General features: G+C 38.8%; 1 protein-coding gene across 15 annotated transcripts in view; it reads right to left on the bottom strand.

The window, feature by feature from the left end:
- The window catches only part of chb (chromosome bows), a 788,037-nt gene that overhangs the window by 159,295 nt on the left and 604,035 nt on the right, over window positions 1–24,707 (bottom strand). For 11 of the 15 annotated variants that reach the window (XM_053789056.2, XM_053789050.2, XM_070094157.1 and 8 more), the window contains 2 exons: window positions 15,931–16,026; window positions 3,469–3,626 (listed from right to left, as the gene is read on the bottom strand). In XM_053789056.2, coding sequence (XP_053645031.1) covers window positions 3,469–3,626; window positions 15,931–16,026 — 254 coding nt within the window. The remainder of the gene's footprint in view (window positions 1–3,468; window positions 3,627–15,930; window positions 16,027–24,707) is intronic. The other 4 variants (XM_053789064.2, XM_053789065.2, XM_070094162.1 and 1 more) reach the window with 2 other exon arrangements.

Genomic DNA, 24,707 nt, shown 5'->3' with positions numbered 1-24,707 from the left:
GATGGCTATATATAGGCAGGAAGAGGTGGAGGTAGTAGTAGTAGCAGTACAAGAATGGTATATAATACCGACAAGATGAAATTAAGACACATGCGCAACACCTGGGCATCCCTATCGTAGACGTTTCGCCATCCAGCCAGCCACTGGATGGCGAAACGTCCACAACAAAGACACCCAGACGCTGCACATGTGTCTTAATTTCATCAGTAGTAGTAGTAGAAGAGGTAGTAGTAGTGGTAGTGGTATTAGTGGGGAATAAGGACAAGCCAGTCAAATACAAAGGAAGGGGAGCACTGCAAGAGAGCTAGGTGCTCACAGAGGGAGAGCAAGTGCACAGAGGTGCGTGAAAGGGGAAGTGGTGAAATAAATGAAGAAGGAACAGAAACACGAGACAGAAGAGAGAAAGACAACCCAGAGGAGAAAAAAGAAAGAGGAAAGGGGTAGAGGGAGAAGAAGAAAAGGAAAAAGAAAAAATGAGGAGTCAGGTTAAGTCACGGGTGTTCTGAAGTTCGGAGCATTTTACAATGTAGTGGGAGAGGAAGGCATCTACAGAGACAAAGCCAGGGCTAAGATTCATACAAGGAAAGTTGTGTATTAGAGAGGATTCAACTAGACGGCGACTGTTCGAGTTGGAAGTAGGGAAGACAGTTTTAGCAGAAGACCAGTCAATAGGATGGCTATGATCTCTGACGTGACAGAAAAAGAGCATTGTTAGTGTCGGCAAGCCTAACACTATTTTTGTGCTCCCTAAGTCTGTCGGTATTATATACCATTCTTGTACTACCACTACTACTACTACCTCCACCTCTTCCTGCCTATAGTATATAGCCGTCCTGCTCCACTTCTGGTTAGTGTGACTTTGTAAATGGTCCAAGTCGGACTGAAACGTCGTCGTAAGCTTCTCTCTTTTATATGCGGGTTATTTGTGTATCGTTCCAGTCACGGTATTGCGCCTTTTTTTGTTATTAATTTCCAATCACTTTATTTTGTAGTTGAAACAGTTGACTTGGCGATTTCTTGTGCTCAATCGATAGAAGTAATACTAGTGAAACAGCTAAGAATTTGGTCGACTGGAATAATGTAATTGGCCTAAAATGGGAGTCAAAGTCGGCAAAATCGCCGATGCATAAATATCACTGACACATCAAAATTCGCAAGAGCATAATTTCGTCAATTTTCCATCAAATTTCATACTTTTTGTTTTATTACCTTCAGAAAAAGATTCTCTACCATTTCATAAGAAAAAATAATTTTTTTTTTTAAATTCTTGGACCCTGGTGCACACTTTGAAATTTGGCTTCTGGACCTTGAAAGGGTTCAAGACTTCCTTTTACCCATAATTAAACATGAATAGCCCGAAAACCTAGGGGCACACCAGACAAAAGATGGGATGGATGAGAGACAAAAGTGCAACACTTCCTCTCACCATGGCAGCCACCTGAGCACTGAGGAGTCACTGTGGACTGTGGCGACAGGCTGTGACGTCATGCTAATGGCTGCTACCCGGCATAATGCACTGACGGAAAAAGACCCCCCCCTGTATGGTAGGCCTTTGATTTTCATCACGGCATTATGCTGGGGCACTCACCCAGCATAATGCCATGACTAGCACTGTAGGTCTAAGAGAGCATCCCACGCAGTGGCTCAAGGCTGAAATAATCTAGAGAACCTGACAGAAATAGGTGCCACTGTATTGAATACTGTGCTCTCTCATTCTCTAGTATCACCTGAACTGACCAAGGTCCCAGGACTAAAATATATCCAATTAAGATGTCATAAATGTATGCACTTGACTCCTTTCATCCATATTGATGTACTGTTTGAAAATACAGTAACCCCACCATATCAAGGACTAATAGGGGAGGAGTGGGTGGCCAGTAATGGCAACTGTGGTGGAAAGAGAAGAGATTGTTTTGTCGTGACTGCACCAATAATGGACAATACTGTAACCAAAGCACTTCATCCACTGTTTCCATATCAAGTAACCCAGCACATTTTGCTACACATTTCCAAAGTTCATTATATATACTTTAAACTCTCCATTGTATGGAGGTTTAACAGAGCTTAATGATATATAGAAATAACCCTCCGCCCCTAGAAAATGATTAGATTAGATTAGAAAAAGATTTTAAAAATTTCTCTTAAAAAACCAATAACCACTCTCCTTACAGCACAAAACATTGTGACACGTACTGTATATCAGGGCACTGAACATCAAGACTATTAAATTGGGGGTTTCTGGTGCACTGCCTGTCTTTTGTTTCAGAATTAGTGTACACAAATTAATGTCAGTTTCCAACGACATTATAGTAGTAAACCGAGCAACACTGTAGTGATCTGAGAGAGGATAACACACATCAAAATAGGATAAATTTTCGTTGTGGGATATGGCCAGTTTGTTAAAAAAAAAATGTTGAGTGAGTTTTGCCCTTGATGCACCCAAGTAGTTACCATATTTCACGGCTTATAAGACTTGTTTTAGTTTCAATGGCTTGGCATCAGACGTAACTGGGAGAGCTATAGCCCACCCCACACCCCAAATTTATAGCTCTTATCACTGACCTTCAGTTTATAGGACGCAGGGTGGTTTCTAGAGACTTTTTATGGAAAAAAATGCGTCTAATAAGCCACGAAATACAGTAAGTATTACCAATTAATAAATAACCTCCCTACTTTTAGCCAAATTTTTCCATTGGAAACCTCGTACTCTAGCCGAGTCAATAAAGCATTCTATTATTAAAGTACAGTGCCTGCACTCTGAAGGAGGGGTGTTAATGTTGCAGTTTAAAAACTGTAGTGTAAAGCACCCTTCTGGCAAGACAGTGATGGAGTGAATGATGGTGAAAGTTTTTCTTTTTCAGGGCACCCTGCCTTGGTGGGAATCGGCCAGTGTGATAATAATAAAAAATTATTAAAAAAAAAACTACTGTACTTAGTTTCCTAATAAACTCCCTGTAAGATTTGCCTCCAGTATCTACTCTCATTTTTCCAACTGAAATATCTATTATACTTATGGATTAATATCATCTACACAAAAAAGATAATTTTAACATTTTGTTCAATTTAATACATATCACAATAAAGAAATGGCTTTGAGTATTTCAGAAATTACTGAATTTAGAAAAGAAATTTAAGATTTTTGTCTCAGGGCTGCCTTTAGAAAAAAATTACAATTTACAAGTGGGAAAAGTTATTAAATAACACAGAAGACATACAGGTAGGCATAGTAAACACAAACTTAGAAAATCAGAATATTACAAAATATTTGCTAGGCTGGGGTGTCTCTGCACTGTGACCTGCAACAACCTGATTGATCAGGTTGCTAACCACAAAGCCTCATCTGGGACCAGGCAACAATGGCACTGGCAACCCCCCCCCCCCCCCAAGTGACTACAGCAGGCAGACTGTACTGAACAGATATCTAAAAAATGTAATTATCTGCAGGAAAGAAACATTATTTCAACTCACAGCATCTACTCTCTTGTCCCAATCATTGTTGGGGCTAGAGATGACCTCTCGAATTTTAGTCAGAGTATCTTCTAGTTCCCGAGTTGAATATATAGTAACTTTTGGGACGTCTTCAAACAAGGCGAAGAAAGCCGCTTCATCAACAGCTCCAGCAGCAGCTGTAATCATAAACAAACATATTATTTATAATGGTATAAAATACTTGCACACTTATTCCCCCATCTCTCTCTCTCTCTCATGTACACACACATACAAACACTGGTACACAAACGCACGTGTGCACGCAGGAAAATACACAAAAATGGAAGAATAGTTACATGAAAATCCCAGACTACATTAAAGTACTCAAATCATCAGAGTAATTACATTCAAAATATTAGCTGTGGATAAGCACATTAAAAAAACAGTGAGAAAATAAAATTCTACATAAGCAAACATGAAAATATCCTTCAAATATGTACTTGGTGAAATGATGGAAAAAAAAAAAAAAACGTTTACAACATATATTACTCCATAATTAAACTATGCAGCAATGATGTGGTCTCTGCATTACAAGATGGCAAGAAACAATTCAAGACATACTGTAAAATGCCTCCCAGTGCTTCGAAATATGAGAAATACAGAAATATAGAAAATCCTGAAAATGTTCTTTTATGTCAATAGGAAAATGAAGAAGACAATTATATAACTAAGAGATTGTACATTACACTAAAATTTTCTCATACAAGAATGGGAAGCAAGGCAGAAGGTACAAAACAGACCCAGTGAACAACAGGGGCACAAAAAGAAACTATCAAAATCCGTTCTCCAAGACTAATCAACAAATGCCACTTTCAGATATCAGAAACAATGCCTGAGCACATGTACAAGTTTTTATGTGGAAAACTGGCTCACCACCTCTGCCAAGTGTCAGATCAATCAGGTTCTGATGGACATGAGGGCCAGAGGGCTGCCGACAGGAGCAGCCTCAGTGAACAGGCAATCAGCAGAAAAGCCTGGCCTCAGGGCTCAGGCCCCAGGCTGCAAAGGTAGAAGAAATCTCAAAACTAGTCACAGGTATATTACACAGGTAACTTCAATAAGATACCTGACAAATGGCTTCAAAGACGTGCTAGCACTGTAAACTAAAAAAAAAAGTTTTAAGTGTATATTATTACAATGGGAGGAAGATTTTGTTTGAAATTAAAATGAGAATAGTGTTAAGAGGAAAGATCTGCAAAAGGTGCAAAGTCACTAGTAGTCCTGGTGATTTACTGCACGTTAATCATCTACTGTACTAGAATTAACTAAATGCATAACACATACCTGTATGAGATAAAGCATAAAATACCTTACAGAGTCCATTCTGAGTCAGCAGAATCATTAATGAAACGTCACTAATGAAAAATTAAATAAGCGTAATGCATTGGAAATTAGTGAAAGTGGAAATGGACCACATATATCATAAACACTATTATTACACGCAGTCACATAACTGAACTATGTGACAATGACCAACATTAAACAAACAGTGGTCAGTACGCTGAGGTCAGTGGTCACCTGTCGTCATACCTGCCTAAGCTCTTGGGAGTTAGCATGGGCTGTTACCAAGCACAATGACTTGTTGTAGTGTTTTAGAATCTCAGGTTCAAGTGTTGAAGAAGGAGATTCTACTTCTTCAGGAGGAAAATAGGAGGCTGAAGCTTCGCATAGATGAGTTTGGGAGCAAGTGTGAGAAGGATTTAGCTGGTAAGGAAGGAATGGTCACCAGCAGTGATAGTGGCAGTCGCTTTAAGTGGCAAGTGGTTAACAGTTCAGGAAGAAGGAAGATGAGGAGAGTTAATAGAGAAGATGTGAAGGTAGGAAATTGATTCTTTGTTCTCCAAGACGAGTGTACTTCTGTGGTTAGTGAGGTTGAAGGTACCACTGATTCCCCTGCTAATCAAGGTAAGAATATTTTAATAGTAGGTGATTCTCAGGTAAGATATATAGACCCTGCATTTTGTAACAGAGACAGAAAAGTCAGACAGAGAGTGTGTCTTCCTGGAGCTGGTGTTGGTGACGTAGTCAGCAGGTTGGATAATATTATGGCAGGTAATGGGAACAAGCCCATTATCTGTCTTAGTGCTGGGGGTAATGACATTGGGAAGGGCAGGAGAGAGGAGCTGCTGGATAAGTACAGGTCAGCCATAGAAGTACATGTAGTTAGGTCTAAGGGAGGGATCCCAGTCATATGTAGCATCTTGCCTAGAAAGGGAGTGGGCAATGAATGGATGCCTAGGGCAATTGGTATAAACTGCTGGCTAGACAGGTACTGCAAGGAACTTGCAATCTCATTCATTGATAACTGGGACCTATTCTTTGGCAAACGTGATATGTATGCAAGGGATGGGGTTCATCTCTCTGGGAATGGAGTGGTTGCATTAGCCAATTCAATTGAAAGGGTAATTGATGACTTGTCTAGGAATTTAAACTGATAGATTATAGAGGTATGGGTGTTTGTGGGAAATAATCAGGCTGCAGAATTAGGGTTAAAAACAGCAGTTATTACCGGGATACCTCAGGGAAATGTTTAAAAGACAATATTCAAAATAAAGTTGCTAGTAATGGCAAATCAATTGATCAACAAAGAGAGATACAAATACTATACAAATAGTAGAGTCTAAGAAATAAGATAGATGAGCTAAGATTACTTGCAAGTGTAGGTAATATAGATATTATTGGTATAACAGAGACCTGGTTCAACCTGAAAGATAGAGAAATGCCTTCTGAATGCAACATACAGGGTTATAAACTATTCCACACTAATAGGGTCAACAAGAAGGGTGGTGGAGTGGCAATGTATGTCAGAGAAAATTTAAATTGTTGTCTTAGACATGATATAAGATTATTAACATCGAACACAGAATCTGTTTGGCTACAGTTTCTCGAGGGTCGTGACAAATTAATTCTGGGTGTGATTTATAGGCCTCCAAACCTTGATAGGGAGGGCAGTAAGCTGTTATGGGACGAAATTCATAAGGCATCTAGATATGAAAATGTTGTGATAATGGGAGATTTTAACTTTAGGCAAATTGATTGGAACAGTATGACAGGAAATCTTGAGTCTAGCGACTTTCTTGATACGGTTCAGGATTGCTTTTTCCAACAGGTTGTGACAGAACCAACTAGAGGAAACAATCTGCTTGACGTGGTTCTTGCCAACAAAGATTCACTAATTAATAATCTTGAGGTTAATGATGAGCTTGGGAAAAGTGATCACAAATCACTTAGTTTCAATATATCATGGAATTACCCAGATAACTGCAATCAAATCTCTGTCCCAGATTTTCGCTTGGCCGACTTCATGGGACTGAAAAATTACCTGGGTGGGCTAAATTGGGATGTCCTGACTATGGGTCAGGTAGGTGAACTTGGTTGCCAATATGACGTTTTTCAGAGCATAGTTCTAGCTGCCCAGACAACTTTTGTAATGAGTAGGGAAATTAGATCTAACAAAATTGATCCCAAATGGATGAACAGTAGATTAAAACATCTTATTGGTCAAAAGAGAGGCATATATAGGTGTATCAAAAGAGGGGATGGGCAGTTAAGAAATCAATATATTCAATTAAAGACAAATAAAGAATGAAATAAGAAAAGCAAAACGGGATTATGAGGCTAAGGTCACAAGGGATTCAAAAACTAACCCAAAAGGGTTCTTTCAGGTATACAGAAGTAAGATTAGGGACAAGATTGGCCCACTTAAGAGTAACTCTGGTCAGATCACTGACAGTGATAAGGATATGTGTGAAATTCTAAATACCTACTTCCTCTCAGTTTTCGCCCAGGAAAATACTAGCGATATTCCTGAAGTAATAGATTATGTAGAACAGGATGATAATAAACTATGTACGATTGCAGTAACTAGTGACATGGTCCTCAGACAAATAGAGAAACTAAAACCGAACAAATCCCCAGGTCCTGATGAACTGTTTGCAAGGGTGTTAAAGGAATGTAAAGAGGAACTTAGCATACCTTTGGCTAATCTTTTTAACATATCACTACAAACTGACATAGTGCCTGATAAGTGGAAAATGGCAAATGTAATACCTATTTACAAGGCAGGTGACAGGTCCTTGGCTTCGAACTATAGATCAATAAGCCTTACCTCCATAGTGGGAAAATTTATGGAATCAATAATTGCCAAAGCAATTCATAGCCATCTTGACAGGCACAGATTGATTAATGAATCCCAACACAGTTTTACAAAGGGGCATTCCTGTCTTACGAATTTACTAACTTTTTTCACTAAGGTGTTTGAGGAGGTAGATCATGGTAATGAATATGATATTGCGTATATGGACTTCAGTAAGGCTTTAGATAAAGTTCTACACCAGAGGCTATTGAAGGAACTTAAGTCACACGGAATAGGAGGAGAATTTTTTTCCTTGGTAGAGGCATGGCTGACAAATAGACAGCAGAGAGTTTGCATAATTGGGGAAAAATCAGAATGGGGGCACGTCACAAGCGGTGTTCCTCAGGGGTCAGTGTTGGGCCCATTGTTGTTCACAATTTACATAAACGACATAGATGAGGGAATAAATAGCAACATAAGCAAATCTGCTGATGACACCAAAATAGGCCGTCCAATTCATTCTAATGAGGACACTAGAGCACTCCAGGATGATTTGAATAGACTGATGCAATGGTTGGAGAGGTGGCAGATGAAGCTTAATATTGACAAATGCAAAGTTCTAAATGTTGGACAGTTAAATAACCATGCCACATATAAACTAAATAATGTAGATGTTAATACTACTGACTGCAAAAAGGATTTAGGAGTTCTGGTTAGCAGTAATCTAAAACCAAGACAACAGTGCATTAGTGTTCCCAATAAAGCTAACAGAATTCTTGGCTTCATATCTAGAAGTATAAATAATAGAAGTCCTCAGGTTGTTCTTCAACACTATATATATCCTTGGTTAGGCCTCATTTAGACTATGCTGCTCTGTTCTGGTCACCGTATTACAGAATGGATATAAATGCTCTGGAAAACATACAGAGGAGGATGACAAAGATGATCCCATATATCAGAAATCTTCCCTATGAAGATAGACTGAGGGCCCTGAATCTGCACTTTCTTGAAAGGCGTAGAATTAGGGGGATATGATCGAGGCATATAAATGGAAAGCAGAAATAAATAAAGGGGATGTAAATAGCGTGCTGAAAATTTCCAGCCAAGACAGGACTCACAGCAATGGTTTCAAGTTGGAAAAATTCAGATTCAGGAAGGATATAGGAAAGCACTGGTTTGGTAATAGAGTTGTGGATGAGTGGAACAAACTCCCAAGTACAGTTATTAAGGCTAAAACGTTATGTAGTTTTAAAAATAGGTTAAATAAATACATGAGTGGGTGTGGGTGGGTGTGAGTTGGATCTGACTAGCTTGTGCTGCTGGGTCTGGTGCAGTGCTCCATCCTTGAGTGGAGATGACCAGACTGGGTGGGCCATTGGGCTAATCGGAGGGGATGGGGGGGGGGGGGTTCGTTGGTCTAATCCGGGGGGAGAACATGAACCTGCTCCGCATGGGTCAGTAGGCCTGTTGCAGTGTTCCTTCTTTCTTATGTTCTTAAATAGCGTATTAAGGGCAAGACAGAAAAAAGGACTGCAGAGGAACAAGGATGATTTAAGAAGGGTAGGACAATGTGTAGACCAAGTGTTTACAGCAAAGCATGTAAGTAAGCAATGCTCACAAATTTTGAAAAAGTGTATGATAGGGGTAGATAGGTTAGCAATGCAGTAAACTGTTGCATATACATGGAATAGGCAGTAGGTTACTAGAAGCAGTAAAGAATTTTAATGTGGATAGTGCAGCTCAGGTTAGGGTATGTATAGGGGAGATTATTTTCCAGGGATGTATGATATCACCATGGTTGCTTAACGTCTTTATAAATGGGGCTGTAAAAGTTAATGCTAGGGCCTTGGGGAGAAGCATGAGATTTAAATATGTAAAAAAATTTATATATATATACACACACACACGCACAACGAAGAAAGGTCGAGAGAAATCGGACTGACGACATTGGAGGATAGGAGGGCCAGGGGAGACATGATGAAGACATACAAAATACTGCATGGAATAGATAAGGTAGACAGAGACAGGTTGTTCCAGAGAGGGGACACAGAAACAAGGGGTCACAATTGGAAGCTGAAGACTCAGATGAGTCAGAGGGATGTTAGGAAGTATTTCTTCTGTCAGAGTCATCAGGAAGTGGAATAGCCTAGCAAGTGATGTAGTGGAGGCAGGAACCATACATAGCTTTAAGACGAGGTATGACAAAGCTCTGGAAGCAGAAAGTGGACCTAGTAGCGATCAGTGAAGAGGCGGGACCAGGAGCGGAGTATCAACCCCTGCAACCACAACTAGGCGAGTACAAAGTGGGAGTTGTCACAGGTGCTCTTTGCCAAAAACACTGCTCTTTTGGGAGATTCTGAAGAGAAGTGGCAAAGGCTTGTTAATGAATTTGAGTGGTAATGTAATAGGAGGAAATTAAACATAAATAAAAAAAGAGCAAGGTGATGAGAACAGCAAAATATCTTGGCAGTCAAAGATTGGAGGGAGTATAGAAGAAGTGTATTCAGATATTTTTAAGCGGATTTGTTGGTAGATAAGTCTATGAAAGATGACATGAACTGTAGCACTGATGAGGGTAAAAAGGCAGGTGGTGCATTGACACATTTGTAGAACTTTATCCTTAGTGGCAAAAAATGGGAAAGGTATAAGAATACAGTGTTGCCAATACTTTTATGAGGGTGTAAAGAATGGGCTTTAAACATTGAAGTCGGGAGGCTGGCGGCACAGACATCATGATGGAGAGCACTGTGTGGAGTGAATAATATGCAGAAAATTAGAAGCGTATAAATGAAAAAGCAATGTGGGTTACACAAGGTATAATTCAGAGAACTGAAGAATAGTTGTGCTGGCATGGGCATTTAGAGAAGATAGAGCAGATTAGGATGACTAAGAGGTTATATAAATCTGGGGTAAAAGGAAGGAAAAAGCTGTCTCACAAAGGGTTGGAGGGAGACAGTAAAGGTAGTTTTCTGTGCTAAGGGCTTAAACATCCAACAGACATTGTGTGACTGCATTAGATCAAAGTGACTGAAGGTAAGCAGTTTTTATGATGATATGTTGCTGGAGTGTAAGCAAGGTAACATTTACAAATAAATAAATATATACATAATTTTTTTTTTAATACATCAGCCATTTCCCACTGAGGCAGGGTGACCCAAAAAGAACCGAAAAAGAAAAAAACCCAAAAAGAAAGAAAAATACTTTCATCATTCAACACTTTCACCATCACTCATACATTATATGTCATACATATATATGTCTGGAATGGATTAATTGTATTTACATTATTTCTTGTGGGAAAAATTGATTCAGTTTTAGGCCATTTCGGATTTAGGCCAACCTTCTGGAACGGATTACAGCCTATAACCGGGCTTCCACTGTATATATATATATATTTTTTATTTATTTTATCATGTCGGCCATCTCGCACCAAGGCAGGGTGACCCAAAAGAAAGAAAAACCCAAAAAGAAACAAAAAAACTTTCATTATGAGTCAACACTTTAACCATCACTCAAACATAATCACTGTCTTTGCAGAGGCACCCACATACGACAGTTTAGACAGTCACATCAAACTGCCAATAACCCAAGCCCCATCCTTTAAAGTGCAGGCATTGTACTTCCCATTTCCAGGACTCGAGTCCAGCTAATAGGTTTCCCTGAATCCCTTCACACTCCAACAGCTCGTCAGGTTCCAAAAACTATTCGTCTCCGTTCACTCTTATCTAACAAGTTCACGCACGCTTGCTGGAAATCCAAGCCACTCACCAACAAAAAAACCTCCTTTACCCCCTCATTCCAACCTTTTCGAGGACGACCCCTACCTCGCCTTCCTTCTCCTACAGATTTATATGCTCTCCAAGACATTCTTTGTTCCATTCTCTCTAAATGACCGAACCACCTTGATCAACAACCCCTCTGACTAATACTTTTAGTAACTCCACACTTCCTCCTAATTTCCAAACTACGAATTCTCTGCATAATATTTACACCACACACTGCCCTTAGACAGGGCATCTCCACTGCCTCCAACTGCCTCCTCGCTGCAGCATTTACAACCCAAGCTTCACATCTATAAAAGTGTGTTGGTACCACTATACTTTCGTACATTCCTTTCTTTGCCTCCGTGGATAACTTTTTTGTCTCCACAGATACCTCGATGCACCACTCACCTTTTTTCCTTCATCAATGCTATGGTTAACCTCATCCTTCATAAATCCATCCACTGCCAAGTCAACTCCAAAATATTTGAAAACATTCACTTCTTCCATACTCCATCTCTCCAATGTGATATGCAATTTTTCTTTATCTAAATCATTTGATACCCTCATCACCTTAGTCTTATCTATATTCACTTTCAACTGTCTACCTTTACACACACTCCCAAACTCATCAACTAACCTTTGTAACTTTTCTTTAGAATCTCCCAAAAGCACAGTATCATCAGCAAAAAGTAACTATCAACTCCCATTTTGTATTTGATTCCCCATAATTTAATTCCACTCCTCTCCCCAACACCCTAGCATTTACTTCTTTACAACCCCATCTATAATTATATTAAACAACCATGATGACATTACACATCCCTGTCTAAGGCCTACTTTTACCTTGAAGTAATCTCTCTCTCTCTCCTACCCACTCTAAAGCCTCCTTGCTCATCTGCAATCCTACTCTGTCTTACCTCTAATTCTTTCAATAATAACCCTACCGTACACTTGACCTGGTATGCTCGATAAATTTATTCCCCTATAATTTTTACAGTCTCTTTTCTCCCCCTTCCCTTTATATAAAGGAACTACAGTGGACCCTCAGTTAACTATACTATCGGATAGCTATAAAATTGGATACCGATGCGTTTTTGCATAAAAATATTGGCTAGGCTAACAATGAAAAACTCAGTTAAGGACATTCGTCCAGAATGGGTCCATGCGGCCTGAGCCGCCCGCGGCCACCCGGCCACTATGTACAGTCAGTGTGCCAATGTTTACAAGCCAGGGCAGACAATTCCACACGCACCGAAGAATCCTAGAATCATATGACGCTTATCTCTATATCCAACAACTTCAACCAGAACAATGGCTTCTATAACATAGCTGAACCACTTGCCAAGAAACTTCTTCATCGCTATCCCACATAAGAACATAGGAATGGAGGAACACTGCAGAAGGTCTACTCACATACTTATCCAATCTCCCTTCCAAGCTACTCAAGATTTTAGACTCTATAACCCCACTCGGTAAATCATTAGATGCAGCATTCTCCACCTGCCCCAGCATTCTGAACCTGACTATAAATAGTACTCGCATACCTTCCACCCCAGGTAGATCTGTTTGTAACTTGAAAAAGCCCACCGTGGGGCAAAACGCTGTCAATAAAGGATCACATTATACTGCATGTGTGTTTATATTTCCATTGTGTCGGTATTTTATATAATTTCTTTCCATAGGCTGACCACACTGACTCAAGGCTGAGGGACTGATTACCTCAAACAACTCCTGTTCTTCACCATTCTCCTTTGTATGGACTGATGAAGCCACTGTGTGGCAAAACATTTCCTCATTAAAGATACCCAAGTGTTGCACAAGTTCCTAATTTATCAACTTGTTGGTTCTCTGAACCATTCATCTACATTCCTGTCTGACATGCAACATCTTGGGATCTTAATACTACTTGGGAATTCCTCACTTGCGTAACCCTTGGGTACGACCTACTTCCACATTGGACAAATGTGATACCACCTATGACTGCTGCACCTCTCCTGCCTACGGTATATAAGAACATAAGAAAGGAGGAACACTGCAGCAGGCCTGTTGGCCCATACTAGGCAGGTCCTTCACAATCCATCCAACTAACAACACATTTGCGCAACCCAATTTTCAATGCCACCCAAGAAATAAGCTCTGATAACTCTATCAAATCCTACTCAAATCCAACCCTTCTCACTCATGTATTTATCCAACCTAAATTTGAAGCTACTTCTCCGCAGATATGCTGTAATCTTTTCAAGACTGATGGACGACCACATTGACTCAAGGCTGAGGGATTGATTACCTCAAACTCCTCCTGCTCTTCACCATTCTCCTTTGTATGGACTGATGAAGCCACTGTGTGGCGAAACGTTTCCTCATTAAATTTCAAGTGTTGCACATGTGTCTAATTTATCAAGACAGAGATGATATAATACCGCTAGCATAACTATTTTTCTAACTACAAGTAAGTACATAATTAAAGGGAGATAATTATGCACATTTTTAACTGGTATGGCCAAATTTGCAGAATGTATTAGGTTACAAAAATTTTGAAATGTACAGTGGGCATTCACAATTCTCTCAGGTTACATTCCTAGAAACTGTGCTATTAATGATTTCTGCAACTTATGGAGTGAAAAACATATGGGAAAAAATGAGGATGAATCCATCAAATCTTGTCCAAGGCCTGGGGAAAGCCAGTTGTTGACTCAGTATAAGAGTTAATTTTTTTCAATAGAATAACAGTAAGATGATGAATTAAATGTTTGTGAATTACCTGGATATCTTTATTTTGAAGAGGTTTCACAAACCAGTGCCTTTTCAACTGAATAGAGCTTATTAACAAGAGAGCACATTCCTGCCACAGAAAGTGAGAAGTGCGAACATGAATGCCAGCATTTTTGTTGTGCACATTCTTGTTTGAAATAGGGTAAAAAGTCCTTGTTGCTACAGAAGTGTGTAGATATAACTGATGCAGACCTTATTAGCCAAAATGGTTGACTGTGGCCTCCACCTGTGGCCTTCATCTTCACTACATCATAAACATTACACAATATTCTCATTTAATATTTTCCTATTATCAATCCTCAACATATTCATGTATATGTAACTGATAAGGGTACATGACTGTTTAATGCACATGTGTAATTAAAGTACAATTATGTACTGCATGAGACATGTGAGTGCCCTACCAGCCATAAACACCACCACCTCCCACCTCTACTCTACTCTATAATTTTCTTAGAAATTATAAGTGTTTCAAAGCTAGTTGTCTTCTTGGGACCTTCAGCATCACTGTTATTCCTTCTGGGTGTCATGATTAATATCCATGAGACAAAGCAAGATGATAATATGAATGACAAAGAGGATAACAATGTTATTATTTTATTAACACACTGGCCGATTCCCACCAAGGCAGGGTGGCCCGAAAAAGAAAAACTTTCACCATCATTCACTCTATCACTGTCTTGCCAGAAGGGTGCTTTACACTACAGTTTTTAAACCGCAACATTAACACCCCTCCATTAATTTTGCCCCTGCATGCCTTCATGGTAATGGTGCGTTACTATTAGAAATTAAAAAGTAAATTTAAATCGCAGAATATTAAAAATGCAAACTGTGATCACATAACTCACAAAGGTTTGCTGCACTAAACTTGTACAATAGCTATTCACCTTATGTGCAGACTCAACGGTAAACCCTTATTACATCGGACTTCAAAAATAATGGGCAAAAAGCCACCGAGTAAATTGTACTTTTAACGCCTTTATTTTTAATGTTTATTGTAACATAACTGTAAACTGAGGGTGCAGTACTATTTTAGATGTAGAGTACAGAAATTAAAAGCTTCTTTTACAGCTTTTAAACATTATTCTGATTTAACCCTTAAACTGTCCAAACGTAGATCTGCGTTTTTTCAACATTTGAAAGTATGTAAAAAAAAGTAGATCTTCTTTTCTTTTTTTTACATTTGAAAACGTGTAAAAAAAAACTTTGATCTTTTTTTTGTTATATTTGAAAATAAGTATATAAAAAAAGGAAAACTACTTTTGGAGCACTACGCATGTGAACATAGATCTGCTTGGACAGTTTAAGGATTAACTGACACTCAGAGAAACCCCCCCCCCTATGAGTCCATTACATCATGCTTCAGTTGCCTCCTAATTTAACAAACATAAATTAGTGTATTAGGTATTCATACAAACCCACATGTTTGGGTAAGCCATTCTTATAAGCAAACAGTAATTGACAAATTACACTGTTAAATGATATACAGTGGAACCCAGAGTTTCAGCCATAATTCATTCCAGAAGGCTGTTCATGTGACATTACCGAACAAATTTGTTCCCGTAAGGAATAATGTAAATTAGATTAGTCCATTTCAGACCCCCAGAAATACATTTACAAAAGCACTTACAATAATACACTTACATAATTGTTTGAGCTGGGATGTGGCCAAAACTCAGGGTACCACTGTACTGTACTGTATTGTATAGTAAAACGATACATCTGAAGAAAACAGAATATTATGGAGTCTAATATGCAATGCTATTCACTACTTTTTTTTTAAATTATGATTCAGAATATGAGGTGAGAAACTCCAGCTTATGTTAGTACCTGCATTAGAAGATGAAGAGCCAATTCTCCCTCGACTGATTGACGGTACTCGCTTGACTGTTGTTCGTGGACCCCCACCACCACCACCCTCTCCTGCTATATGCATATAAGCCCAACAGTCAACATGCACATAGGGCAGAATGAGCAGCAAGAGGGAATAACATAACAAGGTTTAGTAAATCACTCAAAATCAACACAATAATTCTTATTTACACTTGCCCAGCCCTGAAGTGCTATAAATTTACTTGAATACAGAACTGTAGTGCCAGAGATGATGCCACTCATTTTTGAGTTAACAAAAAAACGAGTTTACTATTTGATTTGAGCCAATTATGAATGTATACTTTACTACCAACTATTAGCAACAATAACATAACTTTTAAATTATGCAGAGTCTCAAGAACAAATAAAAAAAACTGCACGTCACAAAAATTCTGTATTCATTTTCTTGTTATTTTCACAAAATGTCATTATCATCCATGAAAATTTTTGTTGTCACAAAACTTTGTGGTTGTTATGCTTGCTGTTACACTTTGTACAGGGGGTGTATATAATGATAATGTACTGGCAAATGCTGATTAACCCTTTTCTTGTCTGTCACATAGAACTCTGTCATTGAGGCCAGGGTCCCTGATGTAATCCTATGTTGTAAGCTCGCCTCACTCAAACAAGCTCTGAGTGGTAAATTTTGGCCTAGATATGAGAGAATGGGTCTGTACTGCGAGTGTGTATAAAAAAATCCTGCCCCACGTGGTGCATGATGAGAAAAATAAAACTGACCATTATTGGTTTAAAATAGCGATATTGCGGTAATTTCTCAAATGGTTTTTGTGGTTTTAGTGGCTGTTTCTTGGTATCATTTGATAGAATGGAAAAGACATTACTAAAATTGTGATGATTTTAAATGCCGATATTCAAGAGGACAGGAAGATCCCCCTCCAACCCCCAGTCTGTTTTATGGGTTTTAGTAGGTCTGATTCAATTACTGGGATGCTATAAACCATAACCAATCTTTCTTGGTTATATTTTATTATCCGAGAAACAGAGTAAATCTTCTATATTTGTGTGAATAAGAATTCAAAATGGAAAGCAAATTTAATATAAGAAAAGCCTGGGGATATATATAGCTATGGAACACAGGAAATGTTTTAATACCAGAAATGTCTACATTGTTTACTATGATCTCTTTTTAAATTGGTATTTTTTTTTTTAATTTTGTGTGAAACAGGTGAATGGGCAGTTTCTTGTGCTCAGTTGATAGACTGGAAGGCATACTAGCAAAGTAGATAAGAATTTAGTCGACTGGAATAACAGAATTAGCTTAAAATAAGACTCAAATTCGGCGAAATCACGGGTGCAAAAACTGAGCTAAGACCAATAACTTTGCACCTACATAATTCCATAAGTTTTCCCCTCAAATTCTGTACCTTTGGTGTCATTACCTTCTGAAAAAGATACTCTACAATTTCAGAGGAAAAAATAATGAGGGAGGAGGGAAATTTTTGGACAATGAGAGCAAGTTTCATTTCGGGTCAGGACAGTGAGAGGGTTAAAGCATAGGCACAATTTTAGTGAAATGCTGTATAGAGTATCTCATAGAAGCACTACAAAGTACAATTAATTTTTATGAAGCAGCATTCTAGTTAATGCTAATTTTCATGCATATGCACTCACAAACAACTTAATACAATTAAGTATTGTAGTACTGCTATAACCATTATGTAAATGATAATGACAAATCCTCAAATATAAAAAGTAATGTCCGGTAACACTTCACGTTTTCAAATATGTACAGTCAAACCTTGGTTTTCGTATGCCCTAGTTTTTGTACGATTCTGTTTTCAACAACTTTTTTCGTCAAAATTTTGTCCCAGTTTTCGTACAACTGCTTGGTTTTCATACAGTTGAAAATGGTCCATACCAAACTCGTCTGCCTGCCCGCACAAAGTATCTCATGTGTTCATGACTCAGTCTGCCTTTGTTTCTCGTTGAGTGAACATCACCCCGCGCATTCATCCGAAACATTTCGTAATAATCTACTGTATTTTGTGCTTGTTCGAGTGTGACTGCTAAATGGCCAGAATGTGTCCTCAAGAAGGATTTTGAAGGGTTTGAGGCTGACCCTGACGACCCTATGCCTGTTGTGGAATCTACGTATTGAGTCTTTGGGGCAGTCCATAAAGTTAGATGTGAGTGGCCAGGATGTGGAAGAGCTGGTGGACAACCACTGAAGAGCTGCAAGACCTTCAACTAAAACAGCAACAGACCACAGCTGAGGAAATTGCTTCGGAGGAGGAGGAAGAGAGGGGAGAATGTGCCTTCTTCAGTGATTAAGGACATGTGTGCAAAGTGGAACAAGTTGCAAAGTTTTGTGGAGAAATATCACCCTAACAAAGCTACTGCAAGCCATGTCTGCAAATGTTCAATGACAATGCCTTGTCACATTTTAGGCAAACCTTAAAGAGACGCCAGAAACAGACCTCTCTGGACAGGGGTTCAGTGACTCTCAGGGCGGTCCTAGTGCCAGTAAAAGACAAAGAAGGGAAGTAATCCCAGATAGGGCCTTGATACCTAAATTCCTTATGGACGGGGATTCCCCTTCCAAACAATAACCTTTCCTCCTCCCTGTCCCCTCCTCGCCATGTTTCATACACCAACAAGAGTCTTCAGTAAAGGTAAAAGTGATGTTAAATGTTTATTTATATATTTCAATAGTCATTTATATTTATTTCTCATTGTTTTCTGTATGTAAAACTATAGTTATTCTCTATAAAATGTATTTTTTGTTAATATTTTTGGGTGTCTGGAACAAATTAGTAATTGAATTTACATTATTTCTTATGAGAAATATTGCTTCAGTTTTCGTACGATTCGGTTTTTGTCAGACTTTTTCGAACAGATTAATCACAAAAACCGAGGATCCACTGTACAGTACCATATCTCACCAACAAAGTGAAATTTAAATCTATAAGTTTACAGTCTCACTATGTGTCTTATAAAATTTGACTAAAAACATACTGCCCTCCCTCAGTACCCCTGAATTTTGCATACACCAATTTAATTACCTGTATTTGCATTATTTTTTCTTTAATTTCATTGCCCATTGTCTATGACTTTGGTATGCTATATCATCTTTTTATGCATGGTACTACAACAGAACTAGTACAGTATAAAGTAAAGTAAAATACAGTACGTAATGGAGTCCCAGGTAGCCTTCTTTGTGCATTACTCGCACCTTCTGGTATTATTAACCCTTTGAGGGTCCGTCCCGTAGATATACGGCTTTACGTTCAGGGTCCAAACTGTAGATCTACATCATGAGCTCAGCTCACACTAATAAACTGTGAGTGGTACATTTGGGCCTAGATATGAGAGAATACATCTATGTGGTATGTGTGCACCACATAAAACAGATCCTGCAGCACGCTGTGTATAATGAGAGAAAAAAACTGAAATCATGATTTTTCAATTAAAACAGCGACTTTGCAGTGTTTTTTCGTATGTTTTTTATAGTTCTATTTGCGATTTCTTGGTCTCATTTGATAGAATGAAAGACATATTACAGAAATAGAGATGATTTTGATTGGTTTTAGCACTGAAAATGGATTGAAACTGAGCTCAAAGTAGCAGAAATGTTAAATTTTTGCCGATATTCAAGAGTAAACAAACGGCCTCACACGTCTAATACACGCCAGCTGGTGGGTCTAATATGCATTCACAAATATGGTGATGATATTTATACAATTATTACAGTATTGCATAACAGTAAATCTTCTATTTTTTGGTGTGAATAAAAATTCATTATGTGAATAAAAAATCAAAATGGAATTTATTTGTAAAGCTTCAAAACATAACTAATGAACAGAGGAAATGTTAGTTTAGTTCCAGGAATAGCTACATTGTTTATTCTGGACCCTATTTTGAAATTGGAATATTTTGAACTTTGTGTTAAATTGGCCAAATTAACAATTTCCGATCACTTTAATTTGTAGTTGAAACAGTTGACTTGGCGATTTCTTGTGCTCAATCGATAGAATAGAAGTAATACTAGTGAAATAGCTAAGAATTTGGTTGACTGGAATAATGTAATTGGCCTAAAATGGGAGTCAAACTCGGCAAAATCGCCGATTCGTAAATATCGCTGACACATCAAAATTCGCGAGAGCATAATTTCGCCAATTTTCCATCAAATTTCGTACTTTTTGTTTTATTACCTTCAGAAAAAGATTCTCTACCATTTCATAAGAAAAAATAACAAATTTTTTTTTTTTAAATTCTTGGACACTGGGGCACCACTTCGGATTTGGGCCTTGGACCCTGAAGGGGTTAACCCTTTCAGTAGCAATCACACAGACCTATGTCATTGAGGCCAGGGGCCCCTCACATAGCTCTAGGTCATGAGCTCAGCTCACTCAGATAAGCTGTGAGCAGTAAATTTTGGCCTAGTTATGAGAGAATGGCTCTATGCAGTGAGTGTGCAGAGCATAAAAAAAAAAAATTCTGCACAGTGCACGATGGGAAAAGCAAAACTATGACTGTATGAATGGTTTCAAATAGCAAATTTGCAGTGGATATTTTAGACAGCTTTATGGTTTTACCGGCTGCTATTTGGTATCATTTGATACAATGGAAGACATACTACCAAAACAGATTATTTTGTTAGTTTCCCAATGGGAAGTAACTTGAAACCGAGCTCAAAGTAACGATAATATTCGATTTTGCTGATTTTCCTGAGGACAGGTGTGGCCCCCCCTCAATCCCCCTCTGGTCTACTTTATTCAAATTCAGAGCTGAAAAACTTATTTCTTTGCATAATATACAATATGTAGCTTACATGTAGTAAAATATTGTTAAGCACAAATGTCAGCATAGTTGCTGATCCCTGTGTTGTATAGCATATCAGTATCATCCATGTGCTTTAGATAGGAGATCCCTAGGCCTGTGACTGTTTGTGTGACGTCACGGGATGCGCATGTGTACATTCGTACCTCTGCCAACTTCTCAGTCGACACTTAGACATCCAGGCGAGAACACGGCAAGGCTGGGCTCCATCTCCCTTTACCACAGTCTGACAATATATCGTTACCATCCAATAAGTGTGTCTACCTTCACCCCTCGATATCTCCTTTTAAGAACCCCTACGATAAATGGTGGCAACAGAGGGCCTGTAATCCTGACGATTACAGCGATTTCTGGAGATAAATTTCGACCGAGCCAGCTGCCATCTCGCGAGTAGGCCTGCCGAGCAGGGTACGCTCAACCTACCCCAGCCAGCTACCTCAAGCCAGCTACTCTCTCGAGCTTCTACCAGCCACTACATTATTCACTGGTCAGTCTCTTTGTATTAGTGTTTATCTGCTTATTTGCATCACTCCCGAGGGGTTGACCCGAGTTTGCAAAATAAGCCAGCTTCCATTCTGTGGTGGGGGAGTCAGAACAACCGAGTCCAGCCCAGCCTAGTCTACTCCATCCAGTCTTTTGCCTGCCAAGCCAGCTTCCACCCCTGCTGTGCTCATCGTGAGAAGTTATCAAGCTATTCTGTGTGAAGAGTTAAGATAAGCCAGCTAGCAACTAACCCAGGTTTCTTACCCCAGTACTCAAGCAAGCCAAGTGAGTACAGTCTTCATCGCTTGTGATTCAACCTCCAAGCCATTCTGAGTGCTCTTTTTCATCCTTGTGGTGTTGTGGTATTTCGTGGGTGTATTTTAACTTAACCAGCCGGCTTAGAATTATCTTCGCGGCAGTGTGGTTGTCTTCAGTGAGGCTTACGCTGTTCAACCCATAGGCCCAACCACCCACTCACCACGTGTGCCTCACCACCCCCGGTCTTAGCCCTGTTATGCCCACAAACCCACCCACCCACTCACCCAGCCTCTACCAGTGTTTTGGCACACTACTAGGGGTTGTAGCACCATATTTTAAGGACCACATAGGGGGTCAAGAGCTAGAGTGTGTTTCGCGCCACCGTTGAAAGCCTCCTGTGTGAAGTCTATCGTCGATGTAAGCGCAATTCTACGATCAAGTGTGCTGAGGAGCAGTGAGTCAGAAACCAGTCTCCTCTACTCTCCACTACCATCAACCTTATTCTTCACCAAGTCGCTACAGCGATATTTTTCATAGAGACATTTGCGAGTGTTGAGACATTTCTTTTGTGTTCCAGTGATTTTCTTAGTGACATTCAGTGACTCTTGATTAGACTGTTTATTATGTACTGATTGCAATAATTTGATAATCTCCTTAATTCAGTGTTAATTTCCGTGCATTTTCTTATGTCTGTTGTGTTGTGTTTCTTTTTATACACTTGAAGTAAGTACCTTAGTGTTTTTCCTTTGTTGTGTGTGCAACATATGAGCAGTATAGAACTTGTGTTTACACTTCAGAATCACCTAATGTTCTCAGTGATTCAGTGAATTAATTCAGTAATTTATTTAGTTGTGTCCTGCATCACAACTCAGTGTTGTCTGTTACATTTTTTTTTCCCAGCATTTCTGTATTCTTTTTTTTGTTCTCTGTGTGTTGAACATTTTTTTTTTTGTGTTCATATTCTTTCATTTAGCCAGTGTCTAATTTGTCTTATTTCCACAGACGATAGTGTCATTATTTTGTACAAGCAAGAAATCATTATTATTAAATTTTTCACACATCAAGTTTCATTGCAAGAAAATTCTAGTATTGTGTTTATGTTGATGTGCTGTGTTCTGCATCACTGTAAGTGTTCAAACTTTTTGTTCTGTGTTTTAGCACCTATTATTTTTCATGTTTCATTGAACAAATTCACTCTTAGTGCAATTTTTAAGTTCTTCTTTTAGAGTAAATTGTTCTTTTGCTTGTTAAGTGTTGTTTAAGTTGTAGTTACGAGTTAAAGTGTTCATTCCTTGATATATTTCTTTTCTTGAGTGTGTAATATTTTTTAATTATTACACACTGACTCATTTTGCAATAATTCTTGTGCAAATATTGTGTTGCCATTAAAGTTTTTCTTGCAGAAATTTTATGCATTGTGCAATACTTTTTGATTAGCAATTGTTATTTGCAATATTGCTACAGTTTATTTCAGTGCAGTTTCATATGCTCTGTTCTGTGCATAATATTTTATTCTTTGTGCCATTTTATTTTATTTCAGTGAATTGTGTCCCAGTTTGTTTTATTTTTGCACAAGCTTTATTGAGTCCATTTTATCATTTTATTGTGTATTTCCCTGTTGCATTGAAAGTAAAGACAACTCACTGTGCCATTCATTCTATTTGAAGTAAAAGTTGAGCAAATTAGATTTGAGTAAAGTACAAGTTCTCTTGATTTTCAGAGTGTTGTTTGTTAATTAAGTTGAGTATTTTTCTTGTGTGAGTTCTTTGCTTACTGTGTGACCTGTCAATTTTTAATTACTTATGCAGAATAGTTAAGCATTTTTTTTCTTCCATTTAAGCTAATTGCATCATTCTCTCTATTTTTCTTGCCTTTATGTCCTTCAGTAGTTCCCTGAGAACATGTCCCAGTCACTTTTGAACGTTCACTTAGTGTATCATGCCAGTCAAAGTCAATATGAATCAGTCCACAGTACCAATATTCCCTTACTGAATGAAAGACAATACCTAGCCCCTGAGCAATGTGTTTGTTCTCACAGATTGTATCTGAGATTTGTTAAAGTGCCGCGAAATGTGAAGTTCAGATTAAGTTCCTATAGATTCGTTCATTACTTATTAACGTAGCCGAGCGGTCAGGCACTAGTAACTCTGTCACTCCCACCTGTGATCCACCTACACCTTCAGACTTGCAGGATAGTGTTCCATTGTCTCAAGTGTCCGGGGACACTCAGACTGCCTTGAGTGCACAGCCTATCCCTGCAATGACTGCTAGTTCGAGTAGTAGTTTCTCCACAAGGGATGCCTTGTCAGAAAACGATTACTTGAAACTAGTAATGCCATCTCTTGTTGATGTGACATGCTGTCTGCAGAAAGACGTCTCTGTTACAGCTCGTGCTCTCACTAGAGTGTCTGTTGTTGTTCCTAATGTTCCAGATGGTGATCCCATCCTAGTTGACATTAATCAGTGCATTGTAAGAAGTTATTTCTCGAGTAACTTTCACATGTTGTTAACGTTTGTAAGTGAAGTGTATAACTGATACCTCATGTCACTGTGTGCGACTCAGATTGAATATCAGCATTGTTGACCGTGTTCATTTATTTTCTCCTGTGCTTGCAGTTTGAGATAGTAGATTCATTCTCCCTTGCTCATATTGCGTGTTATAGCGTTAATTTTTTCAACCGGGGAGAGTCATCCACTCCGAGTTTGTGCATTCCTCCAGTAAGGAAGAACCGATCCCTTGTGTTCTGGTGATTCGATTCCTGCTCCAGGAAGATCTTATTCTGACTGTGAAGCCACCAGCACCCATTAGTGACTTTGTAATGAGCCAAGAATTACTGTATCGAACAGCCGAGTTGGGTACTCCAAGCAGAAGAGTGTACCAGTTAGTAATTCCAGTCACTAGTGAACATAGCTCTACAGCTAGTTCATGATGCACCAGGTGTTGCACACCCTGGTATGGATCGTTCTGTGAAACAAGCCAGAATGAAATACTTTTGGCCACGTACGGCAACTGACATTTCCGAGTATGTTAAGAAATGTAGTGTCTGTATGCAACAAAGGAAATGTCAATGGTCCTAATCCAATCCAAGTGTACCCAACCACTAGCGAACCGTGGGAAAGAGTTGCCCTTGACTTGTTAACCAATTTTAAATGTTCCCTCCAAGGCAACAAACATCCGTGTGTTATGGAAAACC

This window comes from Cherax quadricarinatus, chromosome 44 (assembly GCF_038502225.1).
Source record: "Cherax quadricarinatus isolate ZL_2023a chromosome 44, ASM3850222v1, whole genome shotgun sequence".
Lineage (NCBI taxonomy): Eukaryota > Metazoa > Arthropoda > Malacostraca > Decapoda > Parastacidae > Cherax > Cherax quadricarinatus.
The sequence above is the reverse complement of the archived record's forward strand: the minus strand, read 5'-3'. Positions and strand labels throughout refer to the sequence as shown.